The following is an 18177-nucleotide window of genomic DNA, read 5'->3' as shown; positions in this document are numbered from 1 at the left end:
GAGACACACATACACTGAGAGAGGCACACAGACACACATACACTCAAGCAAGCTTAGGGTAGCTGGCTTACTCACCAACAAGTCGGTCAGCAAGGCTGACGGGCTGTGAGGACACCCCGGCCTTGTAGCCCATCACCTCAGAGGGGATGATGACAACCTGGCAGACATAGGCTGTGACGGACTTAGAGAAGCCAGCCTCACCATCAGGGATCCGGAGGTCAGTGACATTGTCTGTGCACACAGCCATTTTTTTCCCCTGGTAGGGCACACGTGGAAGAAAGCAAATGATCACAGAAGAGTCCCAGAAGGAACAGGGGACATTCCCCATTCCCCCACATCTAAAATATAAGCATCACCATCCTGTGCTGCAGTAGTGATGCTCACAAGAAGACTGAAGTGGGGGGAGGTGGGAGTGGAGGAGAAGGTAAAGATTTGTCCCAGTTTCTAGACACTGGCCTTGTACTTCCCTGTGGTCACCTCGACTGTGCTGGTAGCAGCTGCTTTGGCCTTCTAACCAACAGGTCAAGGGTCCTTATGTATCTGCAAGCATCCTCTAGACAGAAGCTGAGCCATGCAACTGAGCCCCGAGGCCAATGACATTTACTGGAACATTAGGGCTGGGGTTTGCTCCCTTCTTGTTTCCCTTGGTGCTGTGGTTCTGCTGCCTTGGAAGCACTGTATAGACCGACTCCCAGAGGTTCAAACAGAGTAACACAGTAGAACTAATGATTGCTCTGCTTCATCCCCCCTCCCCCAAATACGTGAGATTGCTAGGTACTTAAGGACTCCTAAGTCTGGATAGTCTTTTGGTTCTGGGAGAATGAACTAGGGCCTTTCGCCTGCCAAAGTGTTTCGGCCTCTCAACTGTTCGCTGTTCTCTCAGCCTCTCCCTTCTATTTTGTGAAAGAGCAACATAAAACAAAGCAAACTGTGTGTTGAGAAGGAAACTGGCTTCTCTCCCCTGACTTTTTTTTTTTTTTTTTTTGAGATAGTTGCCCTGTGTAGCCTGACCTCAAATTCCAGATCCTCCTGCCTCAACCGTCTGAGGGCAGGGATTGTTTCTGTGCCACCCTGCCTGGCATGTCTGGTCTTTACTAACCTTGCAGTGACCAGCCGTGGAGATGAGTGTATACCATGTACTTGGGAGGCTGAAGCAGGAATAGAAAGACACCCCCCCCAAATTTCCCAGGTTACTTCTAGCTCCCTGAGGGAGGCTGGCTTCAACTATTTAAACCTCTTTAATTCTCTCCTTCCCTGGCTGCCTCAGAGGTTCTGTGTTTTTTGTTTGTTTGTTTGTTGTTTTTCTTTGTTTGTGTTGGTTTTTTGTTTTTGTTTTTGTTTTTGTTTTGTCTTTTTATTTTTGTTTTTTCCTCCTGTGCTCATATCTGGCCTCCTGTCCACTTTCCAGTGCACACACACTGCTAGCTCACACAGCTTACCTGGTTTCCACAGAGACTCAGGGTGAAATGATGAAAATATTTCAGCCCCTTTGAGGTGAAGCTCGGCACCCCTGCCAGAGAGACGGTGCCTGCCAGAGCCGAGAAGTTGTAGTTGAAAATCCTGCTGGGGGTGTTTCGGGAGAAGGTGCAGTCGTTGTAGCAGAGAGAGTGGATCTGAGGGGGAGAGGATCCAGTCAGCGGCCAATCTCAGGCTTTGAGAGCTGCAGTGGAGTAGCAGGCCTCCCCCCAGCTTGTGCCAGCCAGGATGAAATGAAAGAGGAGGAAGGAAGGACTGAGGTACATTAGACAGAGTGAAGCAGACCCCTAAAAGATTTACCTTGCTATTGATTATTGGCACATATAAGATGAACATGTCTGAAATGGTGGCCGTCATGAAAGACTGACAGAGGCACCAGTGTGCAGATGCTTAAAAGGACACCCCTTGGATACACAAAGGACTTTTACAAGGACATTTGCCCGGGAACTGTCCACTCAGCCTTGGACTGATGCCGCTCTTGTGTTAATCACGGTGGCCAGCGATCCCTGTTCTAATATGGCCGACACACTTTTCATTCATGTCCGCTCAATGTCCCCTTGTCTCAGTCTTTGAATAGATCTATGATTTACTGTGGCACATGTATTCCACTGCAGGACTCTGACATTCCCGTGCCAATATTCACAGGGGGATCTCTGTCTGATTTTGTTTTTAATAGGGCTAGGGACCAAACCTAGAGCCTTGTACAGGCTGGGCATGTGCTCTGTGACCAACCCTGTCTTTCAAGCAGAAGACAGCAGAGCCTTAACTGAAATAAGGGCTTCTGAGTGGCAAGAAAGAGGCTTCCATTCTTCCCCGCCTGTGCAGCGCACACATGCCCATTTCAAACACACCGAAACTCCCTTCCTTTTGCTGGAGTTCTCTGTAGGAAACCCAACTATGGAAGGAGCTTTGTTTCCTGGTCCTTGTGTCAGAGACCCCAGTCAGAGGCAGTCTGACATACTGCCATTCTCCCCTTACCCCACCAGCAGAGGGCGCCCCAGGGAAGGACTATGAAGAATGTCTCAGGTGACCCCTAAGACAGTGAGTGGTCTTCAACCTTCCTACTGCTGTGGCCCTTTAAGATCCTTTAAGACACCAAACCATAAAATTATCTTGATTGCTACCTCACGACTGTAATTTTGCTATTAGAAATTGTCATGTGAATATCTGATATGCAGGATATCTGGCATGCCACCCCCACTCAACAGTTGAGAACCACTGCCCTAAAAAATTTTCAGGGGTCTGTACAATGAATGTACATCCTTTGCAGATAAATAGAGCAAGACTATATAGTGTTTGAGGTTGGTCTGGACTACATGGGACCTGGTCTCATAAATACATAAATAAATTTAAATAAATGAATAACATCTGATAGGTGTCTTTTTGGTGTGAGCAGTCAAAATACAAATTAATTCTAAATGTTAACAACTATCTAAGAGCCTTTCTTCATATGTACTTTGTTTGGGGTTTTATCTTGTTTTGTTTTGGGTTTTGTTTTGTTTTGTTTTTTGAGACAGGGTCTCATGGGTTCTATGCTGGTCTCAAACTTGCTGTGTAGGACAAGAGTAACCTTGAGCTCCTGACTTCCTCTCCTCTACCTCCCAAGTGAGGGATTACTGATAGGAGCCACCATGTACATGTATGCACATGGATGCAAAACTACTTGGGGGCAGTGTCACTGTTGGGCCCCTCTTCTATCCGTAGAGCTGAGGAGCCCCTTGGATGGATGGCAGCAATGCTGATTAACTGTAGGCACCAGCCAAGGTTGACTCACCTTCCTAAAACAGAGGGGGCAGATTACTGTGCTAACGAGCTAAATATGGGCCACAGACCCCCACTACTTCTTCCCTTCAGGTCTTTGCACAGATGCCAAACCTCTGGACCACAGGGTCCCTGATCTCCACCAACTGAAAATGTGACTTGCCTGCTACAGAGGGAAGACAAGACCTCCTGCTATGGACTCACCACCCACAGACACCTCCTGGTTAGTGTCCTCCACAACAACCTGAGTGTGGGGCTGGGGGGGGGGAGTGTTTAGAGGGAGGGGCATGTGGGTTTCAGCCCCTGGAGAATTCCACTTAGAACCCAGCACCTTGTTATTCTTGGTCCCTGGACCACAGGGCACACAGGCCTGTGCACCGTAAGGCTGGTGAGCTTTCAGGATGGTGTTAGAGGGACAGAGGTGGCAGGTCCCAGAATCCCGGTTGATGTAATGGCCAGCAGGACAAGAGGTGCAGGAGGAGCCCAAATCAGAGGCTTCTAGGGCACAGGGACGGCAGTAGGAGGCCACGCCCCCCATGACGTTGGTGACATTGATTGAGTAGATCTTGGCGACATCATTAGTATACTTTCTGCCCTGGAGATGAGGGAACAAAAGCAGAGAAAGGAGAGGCCTGAAGCAGCAGCAGCCATAGGAAGAGCAGAGTTTATTTTCACTTTACTTGTGCATGTACACGTGTGTACGTGTGTACATGTGTATATGTGCACGTGAATGTACATGCACATATGTGAGCATGCATGTAGAAGCCAGATGTGGATATCAGACATTACTTTCATTACTCTCCATCATTTTTTGAGACAGGGTCTCTCACTGAACTGTCTCATGTCCTGGCTTTTACATGGATGCTAGAGATCAAATCCAAGTCCTCGGGCTCCATGGCAACAGCTGGTACTGACTGAACCACTAGAAGCATCTTTCTCACTTTATTTCATGGTGGCTCTTTGTATGAAAATTAAAGATGAACGATACCAAAAATAGAGAACTGGGTGGTGGCGGTGTGCACCTTTAATCCCAGCCCTTGGGAGGCAGAGGCAGGTGGAGCTCTACACAAAAAAACCCTGTCTCAAAAAAACCAAAAGTTAAGTAAGTAAATAAATAAATAGTTTAACTTTAAAAAGAACAATGGCTTTTAAGGTATATTTTGTGTAATTAACAAGACTAGCCCATTTTAAGTTCCATGTTATGCGCCATGGGGAATTTATAGGAGATTCTAATATGGGGGGGTCTTTGTCAAAGAAAAAAAATCCACGTACTTAAAAAGAAATAAAAACTAGGACTGGGTGTGATCTTAATACCCTAGAATCCCAGCACTCAGGGGGCAGAGGCAGGAGGATCTCAAGGTAGAAGGCAACCAGCCTGGATTAGAATGGCCTGTCTCTAAAAGCCAGAGACTGAGGAGTGGGGATTAAAATATAGACTTAGTATACATAAGGGATGCAGAGAGGGGCAGAGATAGACATAGAAACAAAGAATGCACACTCTCCAAGATAGCAATTGGGTTATCTCTGGGTAACAGGATTATGGGTGATTTGCTTATTTGTTTGTTTGTTTTTTGAGACAGGGCCCACTTTACAGCCCAGGTTGATTTGTTTTCTGCAGTACATCTGTATTTTTTTTTTTTTGAGTTAAGAAAATAAAGCAAAGTTTTTAATCTTAGCTCTGGGAAAGCTAAGGCGTGAGGATTACAGGTTCTAGGTCAGCCTGGGTTACAGACCAAGACCCTGTCTCAAAAAGGAAAGAAAGGCAGAGTGATTATTTTTTAAAATAGCTATATGTCTGGCTTCACTTGTGGTAGAGACTGTAAGGGGAAGTCATTTAGAAAAGGCTCGAAGCCCTCAGAGGCCATGCTTAGCATTCCTGCTTGGCTCCTGCAGATTATGAACTCAGAAGCCAGCGTGAGCTCATGGCAGGAGCCCTGTGGTCACAGTCTGCACCCGGGACAGGGGGATGGGAGGGACTCACTGTTTCATGAAGGGTGGTCCTCTGGAAGGCCCATGTGAAGCTCACAGTAGCATTCTCTTCGATGGTGTAGGTATAGGACTGCTTGCCTTTGGTGCCCTTCCACGTCTCCACTGGAGTATTGGTCCTGGAATTCATGCCCTGAGCCCAGGGGAGGCAAGTGAGGAAGGCGGGATTGCTTCGTGAGGCAATCACTATGCTGTGGGCTAACACACTGGTCAGACCTGTGTTAAGTACTAGGGAGTCCCTGGCAGTCCCTCTAGGCTCTTGATCTGTGGGATCACCATGATGGGTGTCCAGTATACTGCCTCACTGCTGGGCCATGCTGGGAACAACCCTCCCATGGAAGCCCCCGTCTGGCTAGGAGAAGAAACCTACCACCATGAAGTAGAGCTCACAGTTCACAGAGCAGATGGTCTCGAAGACAAATGTGATCCTGGCCACCTCTTTGTTCTCTGTGTCTGCCACCACTGACTGTGGAGGTCTGTGAGAGAGACATTGAAAGTCATCTCAGAGGCCAGGAAGTGCTATTCGGAGGGTCTAGACAACAGAAAGGATTAGCTGGGGGTTTGGGGGACCTAGATAAGGCGTTTGTTGGAAAGAAATGGGAACTAAGTCCAATTACGCCACCCAAGCTACATGACCTTGACCTAGCTCCGTCAGCTACTGCATGGAGGTGGTAAATGTCTTCTTTATCTCTCATTATAGTATTAAAATCCAACAGTACACCATGTGTGAATGCGCTTTATAATAGGAACGGGTCTGCTCAATCTTCTGGCCTAATCTTCAGTTGGTAAAAATGAACTAACTGTATATGAGCTGGAGCGATGGCTCAGTGGTTTAGAGCTGTTGCTGCTCTTGCCGAGGACCCAGGTTCAATTCCCAGAACCTATATGGTGGCTCACAACCATACATAGCCCCAGTCCCAGGGGATCCAATAGGCACACACAAGGTGCATATACATACCCATGTAAAACATGCATACCCACAAAGTAAAAGATATAAGTCTAATAAATAAATGCACAAAAAGTGAACTGCAAAGGGGACTGTGGCCCTGTGTTTACGTCTCTTTTTAAACTTTCTCGGCTATTGTGAAGAGGAAGGATTCAAGCGGCCTGTCGAGAAGCCAGGTGGGCCAATACTGCGTGGGCAGAATATTTAGTTATTTTTCTCATTGCTGTGACAAAATGCCTGATGAAAAGCAACTTAAGAAGAAAGGTTTGTTTATTTGGCTCATGGGTTGAGGGGTAAAAGCCCACTTGCTGGGGAAGTGTGGCCTCTGGAGCATGAGGTGGCTCAAGATCCAAGATAGATCTTCCCCCATAGTCAGGCCTCTCTGGTAATGCCCTTCCTGACATACCTAGAGATATGCCTCCTGGGTGATTTCAAATCTCATCAAGTTGACATTCAAACTAATCTACCCTGAGGTGTGGAGTGTGGGATGGGGGCAGGGCTCCGGTGAGACTGCACAGAGATTGGGGACACTGGCTGGCTGCTCTTGCAGAGACTGGGATTTGATTCCTAGCACCCACATGGTGGATTGCAGTCACCTGGAACTCCAGTTCTAGGGAATCCAGTGTCCAGCAAACACTCATACACATACGAAATAAAAATAAATTTTAAAAAAAGTAACGACCACTGGTGATAACAAGGAAAATGTGCTAGAGTCCAGTTAACATGGCCACTGTTTGTGTTCCTCTGGATTGATTCAACTCTGGAGCCCTCTCCTCTACCACATTCTGGAGTACATGGGATTTGGATGCAGCCAGGTTGGCTTGGGCTTTCCTCACCTAAATCCTGGTACAACCAGAGTGAGAATCATGAAGTCGTTGTCTGAGGCTCCAACCGCTGTATAAATGTGGTCACCAGCCACCTCCCAGCCTGGAGAAGGAGAGGAAAGGGTTAATGCCCCCAGGTATTGGCAAATGTATATTAGGTGACACTCTAGAGATAATAGCCCTGTCCTTCAAGGTATCCAGACCTTTCTTTGCTTATTCTGGCAACTGACTTACTTAGTCCTTTCTTCTGAGGTACCTTCCTGGCTCCCTCTCCCTCTCTTTCTCCCCCACCCCCTTTCTCTCCCTCTGTAGCCCAGGCTGGCCAGATCTTGTGGCAATCCTTTTTGGAAAGGATTATTGGAAGGAAATTATTTTTAAATAATTTTGTTGTTTTGAGAAGGATTTCACCCTGAGGCCAGCCTGGACCTCACTATTGCCTCCTATTTACAGTAATGCTCCTGCCTCAGCCTCCTGAGTGCTGGAGTTACAAGGCATAAACCGTCCTTTTTTTTTTTTTTTTTTTTTTGCTGTCTCTGAAACTGAGCATCATTGGCATGTCTGCTGTAAGGAGTGGAGCTTTCAAGGGGATGGGTCACTCCCCCAGTCGAATGCAGGGAGTGAGAGTGCAGGGTAAGTGGGGCGGGGCAGTCACCTGTCAGGCCCTTGTATTCAAAGTTGATCCCACTGAGAACCGTAGTTTCCATGTTGGAGGGCAGTGTGTTCCACCATTTGTACTCAAATCCCACAGCAGGCTCAGTTCCTGCTGGGCAGTGGGTACAATCTAGGGGAAGCACAAGAGCGGTTGGCTACCCAGGAGGAAATCGACAACCGCTGTCTGAAACTGCTACCAGACAGACAGGCGGCAGCCAAGCAGCAGCCAAACAGTGGATGATGCAGTGCAGTGGCACAAAGATTTGTCAGTGGGACGCAAAACATATTTAACACGTTCCAATTAGACACACAGGCCAGTATGCCAACCGTCCTTACTTATCAATACATCCGTTTCGATGTCCCTTAAATCTTACTCATGTGCTTCATGTGATTACCACATAGCCATCAACTGCATTCAGATTTGCAGGTTCACAATCTCCCCCGCCCACACACACCCCCGCCCCTGACTCCTTTGTATAACAAAGATTCCAATTCTGTCAAGCCTTAGCCCCCTGAACTTTCTACTTAGCATCCACACACTGAACATCTCTGTCGTGAAGACTGAGATGAGGCTCTTGAGACCCAGGTCCTGTTTGCAGATGGAGTGAGGAAGGAGGAGGGCAGTGGTTAAATCTGACCCTGACCTACAGACGCCTGACCCTGGTCCTCAGAACTGGCCTGCCCTTCACTATTCTGCTAGCTACGCTGGGTATTCAGGTAGCCCACCCGACAGCCAGCATTAGGATGGAGAGGATGTAAGAAGCCGAGCGCCCGGGCTGTTACCGGAGCCGTTGGAGTATGAGCCGTATGGGCAAGGTTCACAGGTGCTGTTGTCGGTTTTGAAGAAGCCCGGGTTACAGGGTGGGCAGCGGGTCTTCACACCAGAGGCGGGCAGCTTCACCGCCCCCTCCAGGTCCTCACCACAGATTTTTGGCATGGCCCATTTGTACATGAGCTGTGTCTAAAACAAATAAATAGATAGAAAAGAAAAAGAAAATGGATCCAGCAAGATTCATCACTTACAGAGTTTAGCCTATGTTTTTAAACGCTGATGCTTAACCTGTGACCCATTTGAGTTTCAGATATCTTGCATATCAGATATTTATATTACATTCATAGCTATCAAATTACAGTTAGGAAATAGCCATGAATAATAGTTCTGTGGCTGGATATCACCACAACCAGAACTGTATTAAAGGGTCACACACAGCACTAGGAAGGTTAAGAACCACTGTTATAGACCCTACCAAAAATGCTGGAGGATACTAGAGATTTGGACCGGGATGAGAATTCTAGAAAAAGTAGAGAATTCAGTTCTGGTCACACATTTGTGCACAGTAACTGCCAAATAACACTGATCAGAGGAGAAAGGGTGTATCTGCTGAGGATTCTATGATAGAGGAAATGTGTGCCAGGTGTCTTCAGAAAAACAACAACAACAACAACAACAAAAAACTTTTATTAGCTGAGCATGGTGGTGCACACCTTTAACCCCAGTACTCAGGAGGCAGAAGTAAGTAGATCTCTGTAAATTCTAGGCTAACACTGTCTACATTAATAAGCCTCTGTTTCAAAAAAATAATCAAAACAAAAGCTCCCCCCGCCCCGTCAATATCTGTTGACTGTTGAATGGTCTTTTCAAAAAGGCTTTCTCAGACTCCTCATGCCTGTTCTGTTCTTTGGGATTCTCCCAGGCCGTATACATCACCTCCACTGCCTTATGGCTGGCCTCCCTGCAGCCCTTGGAAGCTCTGGGAGGACAGAGATGCATCTCTGTTTTTCTCTGTTCCTTGCCTGACACCTCAGTTCACACCAGCCCTGTTTGTCAGCCCAGAGATGGAGAAAGTACAAAGGGAAGGCTTTGTCCTGAGCCTGAAGGTTTGGTGTGGGTGGAAGCTGGAGAGAAACAGCTGGGACTGAAGCCAGTTAGGCCAGTGGTTCTCACCATCCCTAAAGTGCATGTGACCCTCTAATACAGTTCCTCATATTGTGATGACCTCCAACCATAAAATCATTTTCATGGCTATTTCATAATAGTAAGTCATATAGTAATTCAAATCCATACTGTAATTTTACTGCTGTTATGAATCATAATATTAATATCTAAGCTTTCCAGTGGTCTTATGTCGAGGTTTGGCCTGTTGCTATGCATGGTAATGCTAAATTGTGTACCCGAAGGTCTAGGCCAGCTTTTGTTGTGCAAACCTTGCTCCTTAATTTAAAACTGTTGGTTAAATAAAAATAGCTACAGCCAATTACTGGAGGGATTAGAGGTAGGTGGGTGGGTTTTTGAGTTACCTGGCTGAATGTTTGAGAGATGGGGAGAATGAGGAGCAGAGAGGAGAAGGCGCCCTGAGAGGAGATGGACCATGAGCTCATGGCCAGGAGAAACAGCAAGGATTTGGGGAACACGGGTGGGAGGCGGTGACCGGACAGCAGTTAGAAAAGTAGATTAACGGTTACTCCCCAGTAACCATCAAAAACAAATAAGATAACCATAGTCTGAGTCTCATTTATTTGTGAACTAGTTGGGGATAGGTTTAAATTGGATAAACTACAGTCTTTCCCTGTGAAAGGGTTATGTGATCTCAGAGGGGTCAAGACTCACATATTGAGAAACACTGACTTAGGCCATTTTCCAGAGACTTTGGGGTAGGAAAAGACCCCCTCTGCTCTCCCCGGAAGCAGCTAGCGCTTGGGACTGAGTATCACTATGGAATGCAGCCAGTGTGGACGGATGGGCAAGTGGGGCCTGGGATTGAGCAAACGGAAGAAACCAAGCAAAAGGAAAAAAAGAACGTGTCAGTTCTGGGTTACACACACAGGAAAAGGATGCCATGTTCTTGGCCCCTGGCTAGCCTGGGCTCACCATGCAGGTCTTGGGGGGTTTCTCCAGTGAGTTCACTGACCACTGGGCGTAAGGAGCGGGGAACAGGGGCTCTGAGTGTGCTACCCACCTCTCCCTGAGCATCACAGGCTGTGTGGGTGTAGAAATAGTCCTTGTCTGTGCAGGCTGGGCGCACTTTGCAGGTGGAAGATCCTTTTTCTAAATGACCAAAGTGAGAAAAAAAAAATTTCAAGTTACATAAGAGAGCAGGGCTCTTATCTTAGCCACTGACCAGTGACCGATAACTCCCAAGCCCGTGGGTGTGTCACCACACAAACTTCCAGAAGGTGTTTGCTTTCTGTTTTCACTTCTTTGCCTTCTTCTGGTCTTCTGAGACAGGCTGACCTGAGACTCACCATGCGGTTGAGGCTGGCCTCAAACTTGAGGGGATTTTCTTGCTTCATCCTCTTGGATGGCTAAGACTACAGGCGTGAGCCACCATGGTCTTTTTTCTTTTGTCTTAAGTTTAGCTTTTTGGTTTTTTGTTTGTTTGTTGTTTTTGGTTTTGTGGTTGTTTTGCTTTTTTAGACGGGGTTTCTCTGTATAGCCCTGGTTGTCCTGGAACTCCCTCTGTAGACCAGGCTGGCCTCGAATTCAGAAATCCGCCTGCCTCTGCCTCCTGCGTGCTGGGAATAAAGTGTGCACTACCAAGGAATTTTTTTTCCCTTAAACCTACTTTTACTTATATGTGTAATGCTGTTTTGCCTGCCTGCATGTATGCATGTCTCTGCACATGTGTGGCTGGTTCCCATGGAGGCCAGAAGAGGGTGTCAGATTCCCCTAGAACTGGAGTTAGAGCTGGCAGTGAGCCATGTGGGTTCTGGGAATCAAACCAGGATCCCTTGGAAGAGAAGCCAGTGTTCTTAGCCTTTGAGCTGTCTCTCCAGCCCCCATCCTTAGACCTCGTCTGAGAGTTCTCTTGCCTATGACAAACGTGAAGAAGACCATCTGTTACTTCCCCTTCTCCATGAGACCACCCCACACAGATAAAGTTGGAATTGGCATAAACTCAAGATGAAGCTGCCTCTGACTCGCCTCAGCCTCAGCCTCCTAGTGCTGACTCTCACCCAGTTAGTTTTATCTCACTTGGGCAGCACTGGGGTTTGAACCCTGGGCTCCAGGCATGTTTTACCACTGAACCCCATGTCCTTAGCCATTTTACCAGGCTTTTTGTGTTACCCTTATAATGATATAATGTTGCTTCAATACCGTGGACCTTTACAGAAGAACTAATGAACCCTCCTCCGCATCAAAGCAATGGATGCCGTATTTTCCTTTTGATGTTAGAGACAACTATAGCCCACCCCATAGCCTATGCTAACCTGGAACTCCTCATCTTACTGCCTTAGGTACTAGGAAAACAAGTATATGACATCATGCATACACATATAAAGGGTGTGGTGGTGCACAACTTTCATCCCAGCACCCAGGAAGCAAAGGCAGATCAATCTGGGTTCAGACCAGGCTAGCCTGGTCTACATAGTGAGTTCCAGGGTAGCCAGGACTACAAATGTCTCAAAAGCCAAAATAAGTCCTTTTCGGAGTTCGAGGCCAGCCTGGTCTACAAAGTGAGTTCCAGGACAGCCAGGGCTATACAGAGAAACCCTGTCTCGAAAAACACAAAAAAGCCAAAGAAAAAAAGAAAAGAAAAAATGCCAGTCACTATTATTTGCCTGCAAGCTTGCATATTCTTTTTATTTGAGAACTGTCCAGGGAGATTTAATAGATTATGTGTCTCTTCCCCTCCTTTCTAGTGACTTTACTTCTTAACAGGTTCCATCCCTTTCCCAGATGACTTCCTCTGTCAGAGACTCTAAAGATGCCTTGTTGGCCTGTACTGGGAGCTCAGAGACTGAATATCTCTCCATCTCTTCTGTCCCTGTCTTATTAGGCTGGGCAAGAAGGAAATGTTGGGAAACAGCTGGAATCAGCTCAGTGCCTTTATTTGGTAAACACACAGGAGGTTCAATTCCTCAGAGAGGGAACTAGAAACTCCGGTTGGTGACTGACTTGGCCAGGAGAGATTTGGGGGTGGGGAGAGAGGTGCTGAACACATGCCAGTTCCCAGGGCCTTGTGGATCAGGTCTGGCAGAGCAGAAGTTAAGTGTTAGAAAATGTATTTGGCACAAAGACCTTTGTTCTGCTAGTTAAACATTTGCTTAACCTGACACCCTAGGTCTAAGTTTTAGCAGAAATGGTCCAGCTGTTTACACACAGACCTCTGTGAAAATGGCTTTAATAAATGATTAACTGCAATGTTGAGACAGACCTCACTTTCCAAGCACGGGTTTAAACCAAGAGGTTTAAGTTGGGCATTGGTCAAGTGTGAAAAAGTCACCTAGATGTTTGGTAGGGCGAGGGATTGAGTGTGGGTTGAGGAGGAAGGCTCGTGGGAAAACACGTAAGACGACATTGATCTCAGAGCCCGGGGTGCTTTCTCTGTACCTCCCTTCTCCTGCCAATCTGGCCCCCCTTCTAGTCCAGTGTTCTCTCTGGGGCCCATTTTATCAAAAGAAAACATTTCCTCAGCAGGCACAGAACCCCAGCACACATAAGGGCACAGCTCATAGCAGCTCAGATGCCAAGGTCTTCTCGGAGCCTACCTTTCACTTGTAAATGGAGGGCTCACTCCCACACCACGCTTTGAGTCATAAATGAGACAATGTTGTATTGAGTGTAAACTTCTGTACAAGTGAGCTATTATTGTAAACTATACCGAGAACATTTTCATCCTGTAAGAGGGGTATCTGGACAGACCTTCATTAAAGTGAATTAGTAAAACTAACTCTGCGGCTGGAGCGAGCAGGGCTTGGGAGAGAGAAGAAAAAGTGTCTGAAGACAGCTATCGTGTACTTACATATAATAAATAAATAGATCTTTTTTTTTTAAGGTAAAACAAAACTAATGCTGAAGGGGGTAAGGTGAACAGAATGGCTCAGTGGGTAAAGGTCCTTGCCACCAAGCCTGACCACCTGACTCCTTCCTGCAAGTTGTTCACATGCACACATGTTCATGCATGAACCCACACATACACACACACACATATACAATAAAACAAATAAGTGTAATAGTACTTAGTGCTTGGGCTAGAGCTGAAGCTCCGAAGAGGAGAGCTGGCCTAACATGTGCAAGGGCTCTGGGATCTATCCCCAACACTGCAAGAAACATTGTTTAAAACAGTGATTACACAGCACTCAGGAGGCAGGGGCAAGTGGATCTCTGTGAGTTCGAGACCAGCCTGGTCTACAGAGTGAGTTCCGTAACAGCCAGGTCTACACAGAAAAACCCTGTCTCAAAGAACAAAACACAATGAACAAAAACCAAAAAAAGCAATTACAAAATACCAGGCCCATTTCTGGATCCTTTCCTGCATTAGCCAATCCCCGCGGTAACAGCTCGAGGTGGACATGATCATCATCACTTCTATTTTGGAGGTAAAGATGTGGAGACACGGTTGCTTCTCAGGCCTCCACTAAGATCATGTATAGGGACTGCAGCACGAGCAAGCAGTGTAGCCCAGATGTCACAACTAATGAGGGGTGAGGCTGAGATCTGAACCTGGTGAGTGTGTTCTGGAGTTCTGGCACTGTTCCCTAGTGCACCGTGGACAGTTCCTACATTTGTGTGCCCGCATGGGCAGATTTCTCCTATTTGGTTCAACCTGGAGGACAGGCACCAACTCTGGCTGTAGCACCAAGGCTGGTCCTTGTAGGTACTCAAGGTGTGTGTGTGTGAGAGAGAGAGAGAGAGAGAGAGAGAGAGAACTGGCCTTTCATCATTGTCTTCATTCATGTTCATTCCACGCTATGTTCTTATTAGACTCTTTGCATCTTTCCCAGCCTCTCCCCTTGAAAGAGTTGCATGTCCAATAAATGCAACTGTCTTAGTACTGAAAGTTGATGAGGTTAAGTCAGAGGGGCCGATTGAGAAATTGGTGACTGAAGCAGAGTTCTATGAGTTTGGCTTCCTGATTAACAATTTCATGACAACTCTTGGATAGAAATCGGTTTATACAGCATTGACCGAAACAGGCTTTTTATACAACTACCTTGTCATTCAAACCCTTGCACAGTTGCAGAGTTAGAACTGGAGCCAAAGATAGACTAACAAAGGCCACCATTGATAAGAGGAGGAGCAGGGGAGAGGCATAAGGATTAAAGTGGAAAAACAGGAATTTAGATGTTTGGCTAGAAACTTCCTCCCAGATCTAAACTTTCTTGCCTGACAAAAAAACTACCCATGTTTGACAAGATCAGGGTAGAAAAATAGGCCTTTTGTATTAGGAGTGTAGAAGGGAGCCACAGGTCAATGGCTGGTCCCGGGTTAGCAACTGCACATCTTAACACCTGTGTGACACATGGGGAAATCTATAGGGGTGTGGGTCTGTACACACGGGCCTGGTGCTGGGTTTGTACATGTTTCTGTATAAGAGTCGTGATGAGGGTCCCTAGGGAGAGCTCAGAGCAGAACTCTCCTTCCTATTTCTTGCTTGTTTCACAGCCTACTCTGAGGTCTAGATCTGATACCCATCACTGGGCTGTCTCTTTGGTGACATTACCACTCTCACATGGGTGTTCTGACATTTTATTAAATAAATGACCATGTCTTGTTTTTTCCTTCTCTTGAAAAAAATAAGCTTAAAAAAAGTCTGTTTGTGGTTGGGTTTGTGCATGTGAGTACAGTGTCCACTGCGGTGGAAGAGTAGGGTGTCAGGGGGTTCCCTAGAGCTGGAGTTACAGGCAGGTGTGAGCTGCCACACATGAGTGCCACGGGTTCTGGGGAACCCAACTCAGGTCACCTGCAAGAGCAACACACACTTCTCACCACTGAGCCATCTTTCCGTTGTTCACATCAGAATGTTTGTGGAGGCATCTCTCGAGTTTCTCTTAGAACATTGAGACTTGTCTTAACAACAACCAAAAAATGGTTATGCTTGTACCCTGGTCTGACCGTTCTACAAGGTAGGTTTGTTTTGAAATACCACACTGTATCTCATACATAATGTTAACCTCAAAGATTTAAGGAGAAAGACCACTGTCCCAAATTACTGAGGCCAAATTAATTAAAACAAACTTTTTTTTAAAAAGTTGTGTACATGATCTGACTCCCCCTGCTAAGGCAGGGTTCAAGAGATTGGTATCGGACATGGGCCAGATAAGGGTTTTTATAGCTCACGGGTAGGAGGTTTCCAAGTGGGCGATTTGGCAAATAGGTGAGGTGGGGTTCCAAGAGCAGAACATAACAAGGTGGTCATAATAACTTTTTGAAATAAATATAGAGTTGCAAGGTGGTGATAAGCACCTCCTGAAACAAAGGCATTTTGGCCATTCCTGCAACAGGCAAGAACAGAACCATTTGTAGTTAGGTTACAAGTGAGGCACAGCCCCACTTAGAGAAACAGAGATTTAGTCGTAAACAGGAATGAACCTAGCTTGTCTTTATTATAAGATGGCTTTCAAGCCCGAAATGGAGGCAGCTGGGTTCATCAATACATATGTAATTACTATTTGTTATCGAAAATAAATTTGAAAAGTTTGTGCTTGTCAATATAGCCTCTTGGTTTTCATAGACTAAGTATGGTAAATGTTTTGCTTTCTTTTGTTTTGTTTTGTTTTGTTTTTAAGCTATTAGGCATGATGGCATTTGCCCATAATCTCAGCACGTAGGAGATAAAGACAGAGGGAGCAGAAGTTCAAAGTCAAGCGGGACCTGGCAGCATGAATCTTTAACTCCTGTATTCAGGAGGCATTTGCAATGGATCTCTGTGTGTTTGAGACCAGCCTGCTCTATAGAGTGAGTGCCAGGCAGCCAGGGCTACAGAGGACAACCCTATCTCAAAGAACAAACACACAAACAAAAACAAAATAAAAACCAGCCTCTGAACCTCTGCCACATACACACCGAGGGTAAAGCCATTACCAAACAGCAGCAGCAGCAGCAAAGAATTATCATCTTTGGGGCGGCCAATAGGATGGGCCTCTTGGTTTCCTTTGTGTCTTCACTGGTACCCCACTACTCCCCCACACCCTACCCTCAGAAACATCACCTGAGTATTTGTCAGCATCACATGGATGGCAGGATGTTTCTCCTTTGTTTGAGTAGTAGTTGGCTGGACAAAGCTTGCAGAAAGGGGAGCCCTGCTTGGCAGCGTATGTGCCAGGCTTGCAGGGGAAACACTCGGAGGTGTAAGCCACCCCTAGGAAGAAAGAATGGTATAGACGATCAAAGCTTGAGCCTAGACACCAAGGCCCTGGGGACCATTGCCCATCCCTCCCTTAGAAGCCAAGAGTCCAGGAGGCCAGCAGCAGACCCCAGATCCAAGCTGTTTTCTGTACCTGTTATGGCGATGTTTCTAACAAGCACGGGTTTGGACACTTTGGACCACACCGAGAAAGCTGTGGTTCTCCAATAGAGGACGTTATTGCCTCTATTTAGCTCAACCTTCAAAAAGGCATAAGGTAGGTGTTAATTCATCACAAAAATGGGCATTGCTAACTTGCCTTCTGTAGCTTTGTGTTTTTAACCCTCTCCCACTCTTCCCTGATCCTCCACATATGATCCATGCATCATATGCACTACAAGCATCTCTAATGGAGAGATCAGAACAGGACCAGAGGGGGCTGGCAATAAGGGAGACTGACGATCGCTCATTCTCCTATGGTTTTCCAGTAAACACAGCCTCAAAGCTGGGACGCTCTGGCTCCGGGGATGAAGTCATAGGGACAAACTAGCCACTGTATAGCATCATCTATCAACCACAAAAAGAGGAATCACTTATGTCTCAGCCTGCCCCCTCCGTTACGGCCCTCGGCCTCTCCACTGGGATCCCGGGGACAGCTGGTATGATGCTCACACTGTGGAATTCCCATCCTTTCTCCGTAGTCTTCATCCACCTGGAGTCATCAGCACTGGGCTGGCACTGGTCATTCTGGACCTGAGGCAGAAGGGGGTTGGGGAGGAGAGGTTCAGTTTCCTGAGGAAAGGAGAGCCTTACTCCGTACTGTGTGGTGCTCTATAACACTGTTCTCACAGAGGGGAGCAGCCAATTCCCTCCACAGGCCCAAACTGAGAACAAGTAAGCTGCACACAATCATGGCTGAACATGGACCTCAGAGAAAGAATTTGCAGCTCAGCCCCTTGCGTGTCATAACAAGTCTGAACAGGATGAAACACCTAGGGACTTCACAGGCTCTGTCCTCCCCATCAGTGTCCTTTGCCTGGTGTCTTCTCTCCTCAGACCCCCAGGCCTGAGCTCATTTTGCTCACAGTTTTCTCTAGAGAGGAAAAAAAAATCTCAGACATGGCTACACTTGTGAATGATCCCTACAAAATGAATCTGAGCCTCGGGGAATCTCAACCTCTCCCCCAACCCTCTCTTCCTTCCCTCCTGCCTGGGAGCTTACAAAAAATTCAAAGATGATGCTGGAGTCCGGGTAGTAGTACTCAAAGTTAACGGTGCCAGACTGCTTTAGGTTGACGGCATACATCAGTGTGGCTGTGCATTCATCTGTGTTGGAGGCGATGTAGTCTCCCCGGGGAACCCACTTGGACCTGTGAAAGAACAAGGACCAAGTGCTGTGGCAGCAGCACACCCCCACAAAGCTTCATGCCACGCGTTAGGCTCCATGTCCTCCTGTTAGGATTTC

General features: G+C 46.8%; 1 protein-coding gene across 2 annotated transcripts in view; it reads right to left on the bottom strand.

The window, feature by feature from the left end:
- Elapor1 (endosome-lysosome associated apoptosis and autophagy regulator 1) overlaps positions 1–18177 on the bottom strand; it is a 71668-nt gene that overhangs the window by 6024 nt on the left and 47467 nt on the right. For both annotated transcript variants that reach the window (XM_029475414.2, XM_021157508.3), the window contains exons 4-16: positions 17935–18082; positions 17385–17465; positions 16867–16972; positions 16578–16727; positions 10602–10690; positions 8428–8605; positions 7646–7774; positions 7006–7096; positions 5594–5699; positions 5219–5356; positions 3569–3832; positions 1440–1613; positions 76–256 (exon numbers count right to left, since the gene is read on the bottom strand). In XM_029475414.2, coding sequence (XP_029331274.1) covers positions 76–256; positions 1440–1613; positions 3569–3832; positions 5219–5356; positions 5594–5699; positions 7006–7096; positions 7646–7774; positions 8428–8605; positions 10602–10690; positions 16578–16727; positions 16867–16972; positions 17385–17465; positions 17935–18082 — 1835 coding nt within the window. The remainder of the gene's footprint in view (positions 1–75; positions 257–1439; positions 1614–3568; positions 3833–5218; positions 5357–5593; positions 5700–7005; positions 7097–7645; positions 7775–8427; positions 8606–10601; positions 10691–16577; positions 16728–16866; positions 16973–17384; positions 17466–17934; positions 18083–18177) is intronic.

This window comes from Mus caroli, unplaced genomic scaffold (genome assembly GCF_978045245.1).
Source record: "Mus caroli unplaced genomic scaffold, Mus_caroli_1 scaffold_3, whole genome shotgun sequence".
Taxonomy (NCBI): Eukaryota; Metazoa; Chordata; class Mammalia; order Rodentia; family Muridae; genus Mus; species Mus caroli.
Note: the sequence above shows the minus strand (reverse complement) of the source record. Positions and strands in the feature narration are given on the sequence as shown.